This window comes from Odontomachus brunneus, unplaced genomic scaffold, assembly GCF_010583005.1.
Source record: "Odontomachus brunneus isolate Ranch 3 - 2012 unplaced genomic scaffold, Obru_v1 Obru_scaffold_080, whole genome shotgun sequence".
NCBI lineage: Eukaryota > Metazoa > Arthropoda > Insecta > Hymenoptera > Formicidae > Odontomachus > Odontomachus brunneus.
In genome coordinates, this window is record NW_022639530.1 from 1,466,801 (window position 1) to 1,481,685 (window position 14,885).

A 14,885-nucleotide genomic window follows, 5' to 3' on the forward strand; every position below is an offset into this window, starting at 1 on the left:
ATATATATATATATATATATATATATATATATATATATATATATATATATATATATATATATATATAAAACACAATTCCAGAGTTGTGTTTTTCTTCACCGAAGACAGACGTTAGTTCCTTTTTCCTCGTAATTGTTCACTTTATACTTGCGTGCGGCTATACAACCCGGTCGCTATTTCTGGAATAAATTTAATTAATCGTGGGAAACTCTCGGGCACGGTGAAACAAATCCCATATACATAGCGTTCCGCGCGAGCACGAGTCTGGCACGACGAAAAATCTGTAAAGACGAACTCCGCCCGATTACCAGCGTAAAAAGCTTTCGCGGAGGTCGTGTGCTACGACATAAAAGGGCGGTTGTGGAAGACAAGAAAGTAAAACTCCGTCTGTAGGACTAGCGTTAGGCGGCCAATGGCTGGAAAAGGGAGGGGTAAGGTAAGATGCTTGTCTTCGAACCTGGGAAATTGATTACTCTTGGCTACCTTTGAGTACTCCCCTTCTTCTTCGTTTCCCTTTACCCTTACTTCATCGCCTCGCTCTATGCTTTTCTTCTTCCGACTCAGCCTCTTCCTCTTGTTCCTTCTCTTCCTCTTGTTTTTTTCTCTCTTTTATTTCATCTAACCGGTGTCCTTTCAACTCCTCCTCCCCCTCCATCCCCTTTCTTCTGCCGGTTGGCTTCGTTCGCTCCGCGATCGTTTACGCCTCGCGTTTAAATCCCTCGGCGATTAAGCGGCCGATGATTAATTCCAATTATACATTTGGCTTACCGTCAAGACTCTCGTCGTTCTCTCGACTCTCGACCGCTTTACTTCTCCACGGTGGGTTGAGTGTATCCTCGTTCACTCTCCGCCGTTGTTGCGGCGAGTTACTATTAATCTTACTTAGTAAGCTTTGATGTAAATTGTATGAAACACTTCCATTTTGCCGCGGCCCCCTGTCTCCTCTGCCGTTTTTACGGGCAAGTCGTGGAGAAGCTGCGCTCTTGTCTCGGTGGACCGGTTTCGCACCGGTCCCTGTTGTATCTAAAATCCCGAATGACATCTTGTAACGGATCTGTCACGTAGATTGATGTGTACGTGAATCGACGTAAACGAATAAATTCTGCGTGTCTTTGGATCGATGTTGCTGGTGGGGATTGTTTCTCGATACCAATGCTGCCATTCGATCGGCGAAAAGGAGGATATCGGAGGGAATTTCTTGAAATATATCTTTGTGTGAATAAATACAATTTAATCCTCAAACCGGACTATTTCTGTCAACGTAAACCAGACTATTACGGATCTTTTACGTCCGTGCTGTAGACGGAGCAAGAAAATAAGGTAATTAAAAATAAGTCTATACACGGCAATAATATAGAGAAATAAAGTAAGGCGCAATCAGTCAAGTTAGCGGGTTAATAAAACTTAAAAAACTCTTAAAAGCGACGTGTCAGGTTTCGCCCTTGTTTATATCTGTCTCGCAGCTATGACTTGCACGCGTCTAATTTCTTCGTTCTGGTTCGGACGAAGTTTTGCAGAACTTCGTGTTTTCTACCATCTGCCGACTTCGGACTTCAATATCGCTAAACAGTGCTTTATTAAACAATATTAATGTTATATCATCTCTGAAGATTTTGAAGAAATTCACAGAAGTTTATTGAAATGTTAATTAAATGTCTAAATTATTGAATTAAATAATAGTTTATTTTGAAAATATATTTATATTTGTTTGAAGTAAATTATATTTCAATTATACCATAAATTATATTTAAATTATATTATATTTGATTGAAATAAATTATATTTGTTTGAAAATAGTTCGTATATTTTTTTATGTTTTTATGAAATATATTATAAAATATAAACATATATCAACATTGTAAGTACAAGAAAAAAACATTTTATATTTGATATGGCTTAAAAATAATCTTTCACCAACAATTTACGCAAAAAATCTTATGCAAATGACGGCTTCAGTTACTCAATTTTCAAAATTTCAAATGTTTATTTTTATCAGAAAAATGAATATTCCTTCTTACAGAAAAGACAGTTTTTCAAAATTCGACTTTTCATAAATAACAACTGGACTCATGAATCGTCCGTTGTCGTCACTAAATAGCTCAGCAAATGAACAGAAGCTAACCTAGAGTCCCACCTAAATAACACTGTCTGAAAATTTGATTTTTTTTCCTGCGGTGATTGTAGCTACTATTTTTTAATAAATTCGAGATCGCTAAATCCAAATCCGTCAACAAAAAATGTTCATCACGTCAGGTTTTTGAGATAAATCGAGTAATATGGGTAAAAAACTATGTTTTTGCTATATTTCCCAATTTTTTGTGGTCAAACAAAATTTTATTTTTAAATTTCATTGACACCACTTAAGTACTATTCTTCATTTTTAAAACGAATTTTTATCTTTTTATGCGATTTTTTTCACCGAGTTATAAATGTTTTCCAAAATGTAAAATTTTATACTTTTATAAATACTAACTTTTATGCTCCTCCGTTAAAATTTATCAATTTATTCCACCACGTTGAGCTTACCATTTTGAATTTCGTTATTTTGAGTTCAGATTTGTAAGCAGCAATCCTAAAAACCCCGAGTATAGACTTTGATCCGAATCGAGTCACTTTTCTTATTTCGATTTGCCATATTGGATCTGCTATTTTTAATTTCGAAATTTTGAGTTCAGATTCAGTATCAGCGAAAACTCTAGGATATCCATTTTCATACAAATCTATCTACTTTCCAGTTTTAATCAGCCAATTTAGATCCGACATTATTTACATTTTGGAAAACGTTTATAAGTCGGTGAAAAAAAATCGCATAGTAAAAAATAAAAATACATTTTACAGGTGAAAAATTACACTTTAAAGTGGCGTCAATGAAATTGAAAAATAAAATTTCGTTTGATAACAAAAAATTAGTAAATGTGACAGCTTTTTACCCATATTACTCGATTTATTTCAAGAACCTGACGTGATGGGCATTTTTTAATAGCAAATTTGGCTTCAGCGACCTCGAGTTTACTAAGAAATATTGGCTTTTGTCGCCGCAGATTTTTTTGTTGAACTGTGTAATCAAAGAAGCGTAACCAGCGTTTTGCTTGCTGATTGACTGACCGTAATATCAATCGAAACCGAGAATGTTGGAACCGTAGTGGATTCAATGTACAACCTAACTTAACTGATTGCAGTTAGCTTATTATGAATGGAAAAGAAAAAATATGTAACGTTATTTAAAAAAAAATCCTTGATTCATACTTGGGACATCTTAGACACGTATGTGTCGTATTGTCACGTATTGTGTGTGTGTGTGTGTGTATGTACAATTAGTTGTACAATTTTTATTTACTTTTAAATGTGTCACTTGAGAATATTATTATATATTTAAATATTTTTGTAGATTTACTAAATTCTTTGTCTTTTTTAAAAAAGATTATTCTGTAAATAAATATGATAAAAATGTATAAAGTATTTGGTTGTTCAACAAAGAAAGGACAAAGAGTACGCATGCACAGATTTCCAAAGCACAATGCAGAGCAATAAAATGCAGGAGATACACACAGGCTTCTTTGTTTACAACGGAAGCTGCGGGCCCAACATAGGACTATGGAGGACGTAACGTTTGCGCTTCTCTGATTATTTAGGACTCTAATCCCACCGGGCTTCTAGTCTATGTGTAGTATTACCAAGTCAATAGAATTTCTACTAAATCTAATAAAATTGGAGAAGTATCTGGAGAGATAAAAATTTGGTGATACCAGATTTTTTATTAATTTAATTTATTTTTAGTAGATTTTCTAGTAGAATTATATAGTTATAGAATTATGTTTTCTTAAGTTAATATTACATGCGTGATATGAAAAAATATTGTCGCATATCGATTAACTACGGAGTAAGTTTCATTAATGCCCGTTTCTACCAACTTTGGTTTAATCCGCAGTTTAGTAAAACTTCGATTAAGATTACGTTTAATATCGATTGGTTTCTACAAACTTCATCTAGAACGCTTAGCTAAACTTATAACTTATTCGACATAACTGTAGGAAACTTAGGAATATCGAATACTGATTGGTTCAGCGTTTGTTTTAACGCATGTGATGTAAATCTCAAAGGCCCGTATTCTGAGTTCTCTTTTAACGATAAATGAGTCTCTAAAAGTGGCTTATAAACTTTCTGATTGGCTATGAGTCACTTTTAGAAGCTCATTTATTGTTAAAAGAGAACTCAGAATACGGGCCAATATATATATCTTCTCTTATTATCTCCATATCGTATAATAGTGTCGTATAATAAACAATATAATAAGCAAAGATGGCAAATAAAATATCACGCAAACGTGTTCAAAGTTTTTTTGAAGCAGAAAAAATAATATTAACAAACTTAATACAACAATATAAAGATGTTATTGAAAATAAGAAATCTGACACGTAACCTTAAACGATAAATGTTGGACAGTTATAGAACACGTATTTAATAGTAGATCTTTAGGTGAATGTCGAAGTTCTGAAGTTTTAAGAAGCTGTTGGGATAATTTAAAAAATAAAACAAGAAAATTTTTTGCTAATGAAAGGATGCAGTTGTAAAACAGGTAAATATTTTAATTTCACGCTTTTATATGACATTGCCTACAATTAATTCTATTATTTTAAATACTCGATTCTCTAAATAATTGTTAAGAAAAACATATATGCAACTTAGAATATTGCAAGTGCACATATTACATATATCTAAGGTTTTAAATGTATACGTTTTTAATTATGAGTTTATGCATACATTTCTTGATTTTTGATTATTTTCATTATCAGAGGATGAGAGCACAAGATTAAATAAATTTGCCATATCTGAAAAATACAGGTTAAAAGTTACTTTCTTTGTATCAGATAGGCTAGTTATATTTTTAACTGGACATTATAAAGCCTTAAACGACCAAAATCGGTCGTTTAAAATGAACTCAGTTTACATAAATTTAAACTTGAATAAATCGTTGGTTTAAACTAATATTTTGCCAAACTTTGGTTAACCAAATGTTATTATGGATTAACTCTTTAAACTGTATTGGTAGAAACGGATATAAATTTCTAATTTTTATCCTAGATATCCCAGAAATCCTCTAATAGCTAAACCGAACGTCCGACAAGCGATGCATATAATATTACTTAAATAAATCAGTAATCAATAGCGATAATAAAATAACTAATGTAAACCACATTAGTGTGTGTGTGTGTGTGTGTGTGTGTGTGTGTGTGTGTGTGTGTGTGTGTGTGTGTGTGTGTGTGTGTGTGTGTGTGTGTGTGTGTGTGTGTGTGTGTGTGTGTGTGTGTGTGTGTGTGTGTGTGTGTGTGTGTGTGTGTGTGTGTGTGTGTGTGTGTGTGTGTGTGTGTGTGTGTGTGTGTGTGTGTGTGTGTGTGTGTGTGTGTGTGTGTGTGTGTGTGTGTGTGTGTGTGTGTGTGTGTGTGTGTGTGTGTGTGTGTGTGTGTGTGTGTGTGTGTGTGTGTGTGTGTGTGTGTGTGTGTGTGTGTGTGTGTGTGTGTGTGTGTGTGTGTGTGTGTGTGTGTGTGTGTGTGTGTGTGTGTGTGTGTGTGTGTGTGTGTGTGTGTGTGTGTGTGTGTGTGTGTGTGTGTGTGTGTGTGTGTGTGTGTGTGTGTGTGTGTGTGTGTGTGTGTGTGTGTGTGTGTGTGTGTGTGTGTGTGTGTGTGTGTGTGTGTGTGTGTGTGTGTGTGTGTGTGTGTGTGTGTGTGTGTGTGTGTGTGTGTGTGTGTGTGTGTGTGTGTGTTAACTCACCAAGTGAGTTGTACTACGAAGTTTCTAATATCTGGTGGTATGTAGTAGAATGGGACTGGCTATCTAACAAAATATGTTGAACGGGAGTTGGCAGCAATATCTATAAGCTTCCTCACCACAGACTTTTTTCCCGCTAGGGACCCGCCAGTCAAAGTGCGCAGGCTTCCAGAAAACGTAATTGAAATCGCTTGGATACATGTGTTCGGTTTGAGGGTTAATTTGTCGTACAAAGAGTTTCGTGCAGGACCTCCAATTTTATTTTGTTTGTATCAATTCTCTCTTTCTATTCGTTTTTATTTTATAGAGAAATTCCACACGAAAAGGTTCGTAAATGAGCGCGTGTCACTTTTATCGTGTAAATTGCGCTGTATATCGTATATTCTTTTTTTTCTAACGATAAAGAAAAATTACGAGACATCGTAGTCGACACGATCGTTGGACGTTCGCGTGCTCGAGTCGCGCTAATCTCACGTCTAGCTATAACTATTGACCACCTCGGAGGGGCTGTAATTGCTGTATTTGTAGAAAAATCTGAAAAAATAAGAGTAATGTTGTCGATTTGGGTCTCTCGAAATCAAGCGGGGCGTCCAATTTATTTTACGGTTATTTCTACGACAATTAATTGTACGATACTTTTGGTCTAATTTTCGAATGCGTTTCTCTCTCGCAGCCAGCAGACGGCTTACGTATGGTCCAGCGTTTGCCTGGGCGCGCTGTCGATGTTAGCGAAGGAGACCGGCGTTACTGTTCTGGCACTAAACCTTCTTTACGATCTCTGTCGTTCCTGGCATTCAATCAAGAGGTAAGTGTTTAAGCGCTCGGCATTGGGGGGGAGGGGGGGGGCGGTGTATTTTACCGCGCGGAAATATATACCGCTTGACGTCGTAAAGTAAACTCCTAAATCGAAACGGTTGTCCCGATTTAAGTTACTTACACGCGTTAAAATCGGCACGAACACCTCGCGATATCGGCGACGCGCACGAGAAGTCGCGAGTCGTATCGCGTGGAATTTTTCGCGAAACGCGAGACCTATCCGTTCAGTTCGCTCCTCGCCGGAGATAACGTGACTGCACGTACGACGGCATTGAAATTACCATAAGTTCTACGTCGCATGTCCCAAAGCGGTAGACGTGTTTCCCGCAACGATAGGAAACGCGGCCGAAATACGACGCGATGCGTTTGAAAATTTCACCATGAGAGAGCACGTAGACTCAGCTCAGACATGGATTCTCTCTCTTATTGCTTCTCTCTTATTGCTCTCTTATTGTTCTACAGCAACACCGCACCGGAACAGTCTTGTATCGCTCGTTTTCGTCGACAGACATATAATATCATGATATGCGATGATAAGAGAAACTATCTACCAACACACACTCTTTATTTTTCAGGTCTATTTTTGAAGCCAAGTGGAACGACGATTCTAGATATTTTTCAAGACGTGCCGCAGCGTTGCTTGTTTCGGTGAGTTCCAAATAATACATATAAGCTCGTTTGCACACAGATCGGTATGACAGTCTCATAACCTCTTCTAAAATGTTGATTTAAAATGACTGTGTGATTCCTCTCAGGACGGGTTCTTGGGTTTTTAACAGAGTTGGGAAGTAATATGTTACTTGTAATGCTGTTATCTTTTTTTTAATAACGACTGTTACTTTCTCCTGTTGATAACAGTAATGTCGTTACATTTTTATAATAACAGCAACGAATTGAACTGCTACTTTTATCGTTATTTTAGTTATCATCTATTCAATAGATGATAATTAAAACTGGTTACACGCTGGTAGCGTGTATTAGGTATTCTTGATTGGATAGAAATGTTCGTTGGAGGACAGTATGTAATTTTATTTTATTCTTCATGTAAAAATGAATGTTAGTGCAAAGTCGGATTTTGCAATTTAAAGAGCTGTTAAAAATTTTTAATAAATTTAAAAATAGGCTTAGTGTACTCTTTACTTTTGTAAGAAATCATGGAATAAGTGTATGTATTACACTAAGCACACACCTATTAATAAATTTATTAAAAATTTTTAAGAACCAAATATTGCAAAATCTGGTTCTGTATTAATAATAATTTTTATATGAAAAATAATAAAAAATAAGAAGATAAAATCAAGCTCATAAAGAAATACAGGATCTTCCATTAAAAGGTGTCATTTTAAATTTCACTGCATTTTCATCACAGATGGAGCTGTCATATTGGACAGTTATCGAATAAAAGTTATGCGGTTAATAACAATGGATCGATATTCGCTTAAGCAACGCATAAAAATAGTAAAAGCTCACTATAAACATAATGAAAATTTCGCGGACACAGTTCTCGAGTAAGTTTCGACAGTTATTACAACAATAAGTTTCGTTTCTGACAGTTTCGCGAATAAATATAAATATAGACTAAAGAACACTTGAGTTCGATATTGCTTAAGTACACTTGTAAAATTGTCCGAAATGTATCCTATGATAATCAATAAATGGTTATATAATAAATGGTGAAATGAGCATATGATATGATGAAATGAGCCTATTTTGTCTGCATGTTTTATTTCACCATTCATTACATGATTTTTTATTAATTACCATGAAAAAAGGATATCTTTTGGACAATTTACAAGTATATTCAAACAGTCTTAAATGCTCTTTTGTTCATATTTATCTTTATTTAGAAATGGCACGCAATTTTCGTCAGTATGTCGTTTCTCGCTTCTGACGTCACAAATTCAATATAGCCGCGACGAGGTACAAGAAGCCTTAATATTTTACCACCAGGGTTGGGCAAATATGTATTTGAAAATATCTAAGATATATATTTAAATATATATCTTATTTAAATACAGTATTTAAATAGTAAATGGTTAAGTATCTTTAACTTTGTAATTAGTTACTTAATATAAATCGGCGGTAAGAGGCGTAATTTAAATTTAAATACTGTATTTCAAATACTTTTAAATACTTTTAAATACGTATTTGCCCAACCCTATTTACCACGAAACTTCTGGATATACCATTTAAAAAGTGAAACATGAAATTACATCGTTCTAGGACGCAACATAGGTTTCTTCTAAGAAGTTGTCAAACGGGATATGTTTATATGTTGAGGCTCTATTATGCCAATCTATCTTTATTTCTTACAACCGCGTTAATGACACCGACAATTAATCTACTTTCATTGTATCGCTTTCGATATACTGTCTTTGTAATAGTGATGCATGATAACACGGTGTACGATGCGAATGTATATCATAGAACATTCTCGAAATGAGTTCGCTGGTAAACTCCACGCGAACAGATCGATGTTGCTTTGATATCAACCGTTGAAGGCAATCAACGATATTCCCATCGGGAGGTCGACGCGGGGACAGGAGAGAGGGGAAGAGTGACTCTATAACGATCTGACGTATAGACGAGTGGGTAGTGGTCAAAGAGGGTCGGAATCCTCTTAACGCACCATGTACATTCGGTCGTGCGTGGAAGCCCCGCAGGATTTTCAGACGAACGAGGTGGTGCGGTGGCCCGGCCGGCTCTGTTATTATTGTATTAACGACAATGTCCGCACTTCTGGCGTTCGGGGAATTGTTGCGCGGACCGTCTGCCATCTATATTTATCCATTTATAGAATCGCGTACACCCTCAACTTACCACGTAACTGGATCAATGAAAGAATAAGGCTTCGGCTGTGAACCCCTGGCGATAATTAAAGCGTATTGTATCGTATTGACTTATCCTTGATTGCTGCATTCGCGGAACTTAGAAGCGTGTTGAACGTATGTGCCGGGAAAGAGTAAATCCTGACGAGGCGCGCGGTCGCGGGCTATCTGCGAGCACGTGTGCCATCATCTAGTGTGGATACCAGTGCTCGGTGTCAGTTAAAAAAAAGAGAGAGAGAAAAGAAGAAGAGAGAAAAAAAGGATTTTTCACGTGCTAAGAAGACACGATCGTCACTCTTCTATAATCCGGCGGAATTAGCGAGGGATCCCTTGCTCCGTGTCCGCATCGTTAATTCTTAACGACCGATATCCTTCGTTTTTTATCGCCTGGCTGTAGTCGGACACCGATGTTTACAGCAGTCCGTGTCTTAAGCAAGTTTAACGATCGTTACCGTGGATACACTCGACATGGAGAATTTCCCTTTATGGTCGCAGAAAACAAATAACATGCTCCCCCAAATTGTTATGCAGCAAGACAAACTACGGGGACCAAAGCACGGGATAAAACAGCGCCAGTTCCAAAAGATCAACAGAATGATATACGATTCGCATGAATGAGTATTGCGTAGAATTCTGGGCATATCCGAAAATACGGCGCGAGCTAGCCATTGACTGGCAATCTTGCCGACAATTAACTAACTCGTCATTGATTTCGTTAAATTGCAATGGTAATATCGACGACCACAAAAATTGCATAATCGGTTTGTCTTTTTATTTATTATTTAAGATTTGTTGTAACTGAATCTGCACCTAACCGTGCAGATTTGTTGCAACTGACACTTTGTAAACAGTCACATAAAATTTCGAGATATTAATGAAAAAAGACTGACGAACCAAAGCACGCGATGTTATGGGACGAGCTCTGTAGGGTGTCTGACGCTAAAAACACGACAACGCACGTATGCAAGTGGATTAAATCAAACTGAACAAAAAATACCTCTATCACTTTTCAAACAACCACGCAAAATTTCGAGATATTAATGAAAGAAGATTAGCGAATCAATACGCGAATCAATACGCGCGGCGCTGTGGGACGTGTTCTGTAGACGCGAGTTTATCGAAAATATGGTTGAGACGCGACTACACCTCTTAATGACTATGGTTATCGATTAACAAGGAGGGATAATAATGTAAGCGATGCGGAGATAATTGTTCTTCGACGTATCGCGAACGTGTCGTTCGTGTGCCATTAAGAAATAATCGCATTTCAGCCATTTTCGATGAAATTTCGCGTTAACAAAGCTCATCCTACAACGTTGCGCGCATTTTAATCCACTAATCTTCCTTTTTTAATATCTCAAAATTCACATAAATATTTGCAAAATGTCAGAGATGTCCTATAGATGCTAGATCTCCTTCACATGTGATTTTGTAGGTCTTGCGTCAGACACCCTGTGTATATATATTCAGAATACCCGGCAACTCGTGGCGCAGTCATGGTGTACAGGTAGAATAGGTAATAATAATCAGAAAAGTCATGTACTATTTTGTAATATTTACTCTACTGAAACCAATGAGCCAATGAGCGTACGAGAAGTGCGGTAAGACGGACTCTGTAGAGATGTTTAATGAAAGATGGCTGTAAATGTGTAAGAGAAATAGCTTACTTCTGACGATTTCTGACAATTAGCAATGAGAAGTAACAACTGATTTTAGCGCATGTCATACCGTATGTCATACGCTGCTCGTATGTCACATTCCGCCTCTCGAAATCAGCTGTTACTCGTCATTCGTAAGAAATCGTCAAAAGTAAATCATTTTTCTTACACATTGAAAACCATATTTTATTAGACATTTTTATAGAGTCCGTCTCTTACTGTTTCTCATGCGCTTATTAGTTTATATGTTTTAATTAATTATGAAGTAAATATTGCAAAGATTAACAGAGATATTACAGAGATTACAAAGAGTGATATATAATTTCTCTGATTATTTTGCTATTTGTATATCGCGAATGCGTCAAAGAGAGAACAAGTTTCAGCGCTGCACTAAAGAGTGAGCCGACATGTGATTTCTGATCAATGCCGCGACTTTAAAGTGGTTTCGTGATAATATTGTTAGAAAATTATGTTATGTAATAGTTAATACAACTAAGAAACTTTACAAATTAATACAACTAACAAAGAAACCCACACAAGTGTTCGCCTCCGATTTTCATGAACTTATAATATGTTGTACTTTAGATCAAAATAACAGATGTTTTTTATTATGTGTCGTTTCGCAAGTTTAGGGAGTGAAATACCCCTTTGAAGAAATTTTTTTTCATTCAAAGGGAATATAATGAAAACTATAAGAGATAGAAAAAAATATTTTAAGTAAAAGGTTTGAAGAGAACTTTACAGAAATTATTTTAATAATTATAATAAGAAGTGGTGGGGGAAATATTAACAAAATAAATTTTTTTTATATATTTTTCGTATTTATTAAATATTAAATATATTTATTAAATATGTCTGGATTTAAGTGTTCGTGTTCAGGTAAAATTTAAATTGAATAAAGAAAGTCTTATACCTTTTTTATAGATCTTGCTACGATAATTAATAAAGTAAAAGACTAAATGAGACATTCAGATTATAATTTATAGTTAGACGTGAGTTTTTCATCTGAATTGTACACACATATAATATCACATATATCATATAATATAAAAATAAATATATTATACAATATAAGAATAAATATAATTCAAATAAAAAACTCATCTAATTCTAAATTCAGATTTGAGTATTTCACGTAGGACAAGTTTCAAGTAACGACTATTATACGAGCCTAAGTCACTTCTGTACATGTTTAAAAAATGCGTCGTTTTTATTAGACTTTTTCGAACGAGATTCTCTGAACTTTTAGGAATGTTGCGAAACTTTTTAAGGGAAGCTGTCTCGTAACAGAATAGGCGCGCGATAGAGAATGAGACGAATTTTCCAAGGAATCTCAAGTAAGGCGGGATAAATTCCGTCGATGGGAGGTACGGGAGGTGAAATTTGTATTTTCAACATGGATCCATCTCTTGGGGTCGCGCGGACCGATCACGTATTACGACACTATAGTGTAACCCCTAAACGGAGTTTACGAGGTGCTATTAAATCTTCGGCGTGCTTCACCGTCGTCGATGTTCATACTTAAGAAATGCGAGCTCTTGTGGCGCTGACGCTCATCGTCTTTATTGTCGCGAATTAATTTAGACGGCGTTGTACTAAGTACCCCTTTACCGGCATGGCGTAAGCGTTCGATAAAGATCTGCGAATGGTGTGCGTCTCAGTGAAGTTTACTACTTGTATTTTGCGTGTGCATCTTTTGTTAAAACGTACTATGTATACTCTTTAATTAAATAACAAAGATATATTTATTAATTATAGAACAGAGCGATACGCAGACTGGAATATAGAGCGGTTCTTTGTGCGGAAATAAATCCAAATCGTGGAATAATCTCTGTTCAAACAAGGCTTCATTATTACGAAAATTAATTTGGAAATTGAAAAATCAATAATATCCCTTTGCGCCGGTTTGCATGATTCCCCTGACTGCTTTGTATCATGTGTTTCATGTAACCGAATTCGTTTCGAATATCGACGTGAATAAAACGGCCCGATATTTCATCTGAAAATAATGGATTTAAAATAATTCAAGGCTCCAGAGAATTATATGTAAAATATTACGATTAATCTGTAATTTTTATTATTTGGATAAAAACCGTCGACTCTCGTTTGTATCTCGTCGTCGTCTCACCGTCGCATATAAATAAACGCGCGATAATTCCACGATATCGATCTTCCTCCGTGAAACAAGTTCTACACTGCGCATTAAAATTCCGTAACGAGTAATTAGGCAGTGAGATCAGTTATAAAATTTCTGCCGGCCCGGGAATTACCTGGCGCGCGCAGGTAACGCGGGCCATTTTACATGGGCCTATAAAGCGTATTGTGGTGAGTCATGGCAGCGTGCGCGAGCCATCATATGGGCCAATGCAGGAATAAAGGTTGCGCATGGAAGGCACTTTAACTGAACACGATTCTGAGTTATGCTAATTTATGCTGGCGAACGAGGGAGGCGTGCTCGCGCGACCTACCCTCATACAGTTATCTACGTATCCTGGATCTCTTTCCACCCCTGTCGTTTCCGTCACCCCCGTACCACTTACACATTCTCAACGACGACGTCGTTCTCGACGATGCTACTCTGCCTTCACGACCGAGAGACCGCTAATATCCCAGAATGAGTATTACTTTGGCGAGCGTTGGACGTAATCCATCATATTCGCAGATTCCAAATTTGCAAATTCAGTTAAGGGATATCACGTCTTTTTTCGTTATTGTATTTTTGAATTATATTTTTGCAAAATATAATACCTAATAAAATAATATACGTGCACTTGTGTTAAAATAAAATTAAATAACGTGAAAGGAAAAATGAATTCGAATTTATTTTTCCATTCATACTATTCAATTTTATTTAAGTAACTGTATGTTGAATTTGTGCGAATTGAAAAATATCGCGTTTAGTTTAAAGTTTATTTTGGAAAGTACAAATGGATTTTCATAACACACAGATTGATATAAAAAATATACAGATTACTGTGGGAAAAATTTTAGCGATTGTTTGCGAAATTTATCGCATTTACCACACGTATGCCATCTTCATTATTCCGGTTGTACTCTCGAGTAAGACAAAGTACCGAGGACGCATCAAGCTGCTAACACTCAAGGTGACAAGCCTAATCAATAAGCCAATCCATTAGGTTATGCGCTGTTTACTGTTTGTACATGGCTATGTTCACTACTGTCTAATTGGCTTGGCGTTTAACTCTCGTTTGTCTTACATTCCCATAAGACAACGGCGATCAAAGACACATTACGCTCCGAGCTGCTGGATATGTATCACATGATAAGAAGCGATTAAAGGAAAAAAAACACGCATCATCGCGGTCGCTCTTGAATTAGTCAGCAATCAATGTTTAGTTGAATATAAAAAGAAAAGTAAATGAATTCGTGTGCGCGTACACATATTCGCAAATTGTAACGATGTAACGGATGTCAAACTGCAGAACGTACAGTGCGATCTATTTGGGGGATATATTCGTAACTTCATCTCTTCGTTACCACCGTGGTCGGGCGTTGCAGCGGAAAAAAGCGCGGTCGGGTGTTCATTCACAGTTAAAAGTTTCGACGCGGCGTTGAAAAAAAAAGCGGGAAAAAAAAAGATAAAAGTTGCATCGCTATACGATACGACGTTTCGTGCGCATCTGATATTTATCGGAATTGAATTTCCACCTCGCCTTCATCGCGCATTCTTCGCACGGGGGTCAGGCTGAGTTCACGTGACGAAGTAATACAATATTCTAGGTAGAGTCTCTCTCTCTCTCTCTCTCTCTCTCTCTCTCTCTCTCTCTCTCTCTCTCTCTCTCTCTCTCTCTCTCTC

At 36.5% G+C, this 14,885-nt stretch overlaps 1 protein-coding gene across 2 annotated transcripts in view; it reads left to right on the forward strand.

The window, feature by feature from the left end:
* LOC116847562 (protein O-mannosyl-transferase TMTC1-like) overlaps window positions 1-14,885 on the forward strand; it is a 240,500-nt gene that overhangs the window by 135,023 nt on the left and 90,592 nt on the right. For both annotated transcript variants that reach the window (XM_032822660.1, XM_032822659.1), the window contains exons 4-5: window positions 6,440-6,571; window positions 7,158-7,230. In XM_032822660.1, coding sequence (XP_032678551.1) covers window positions 6,440-6,571; window positions 7,158-7,230 — 205 coding nt within the window. The remainder of the gene's footprint in view (window positions 1-6,439; window positions 6,572-7,157; window positions 7,231-14,885) is intronic.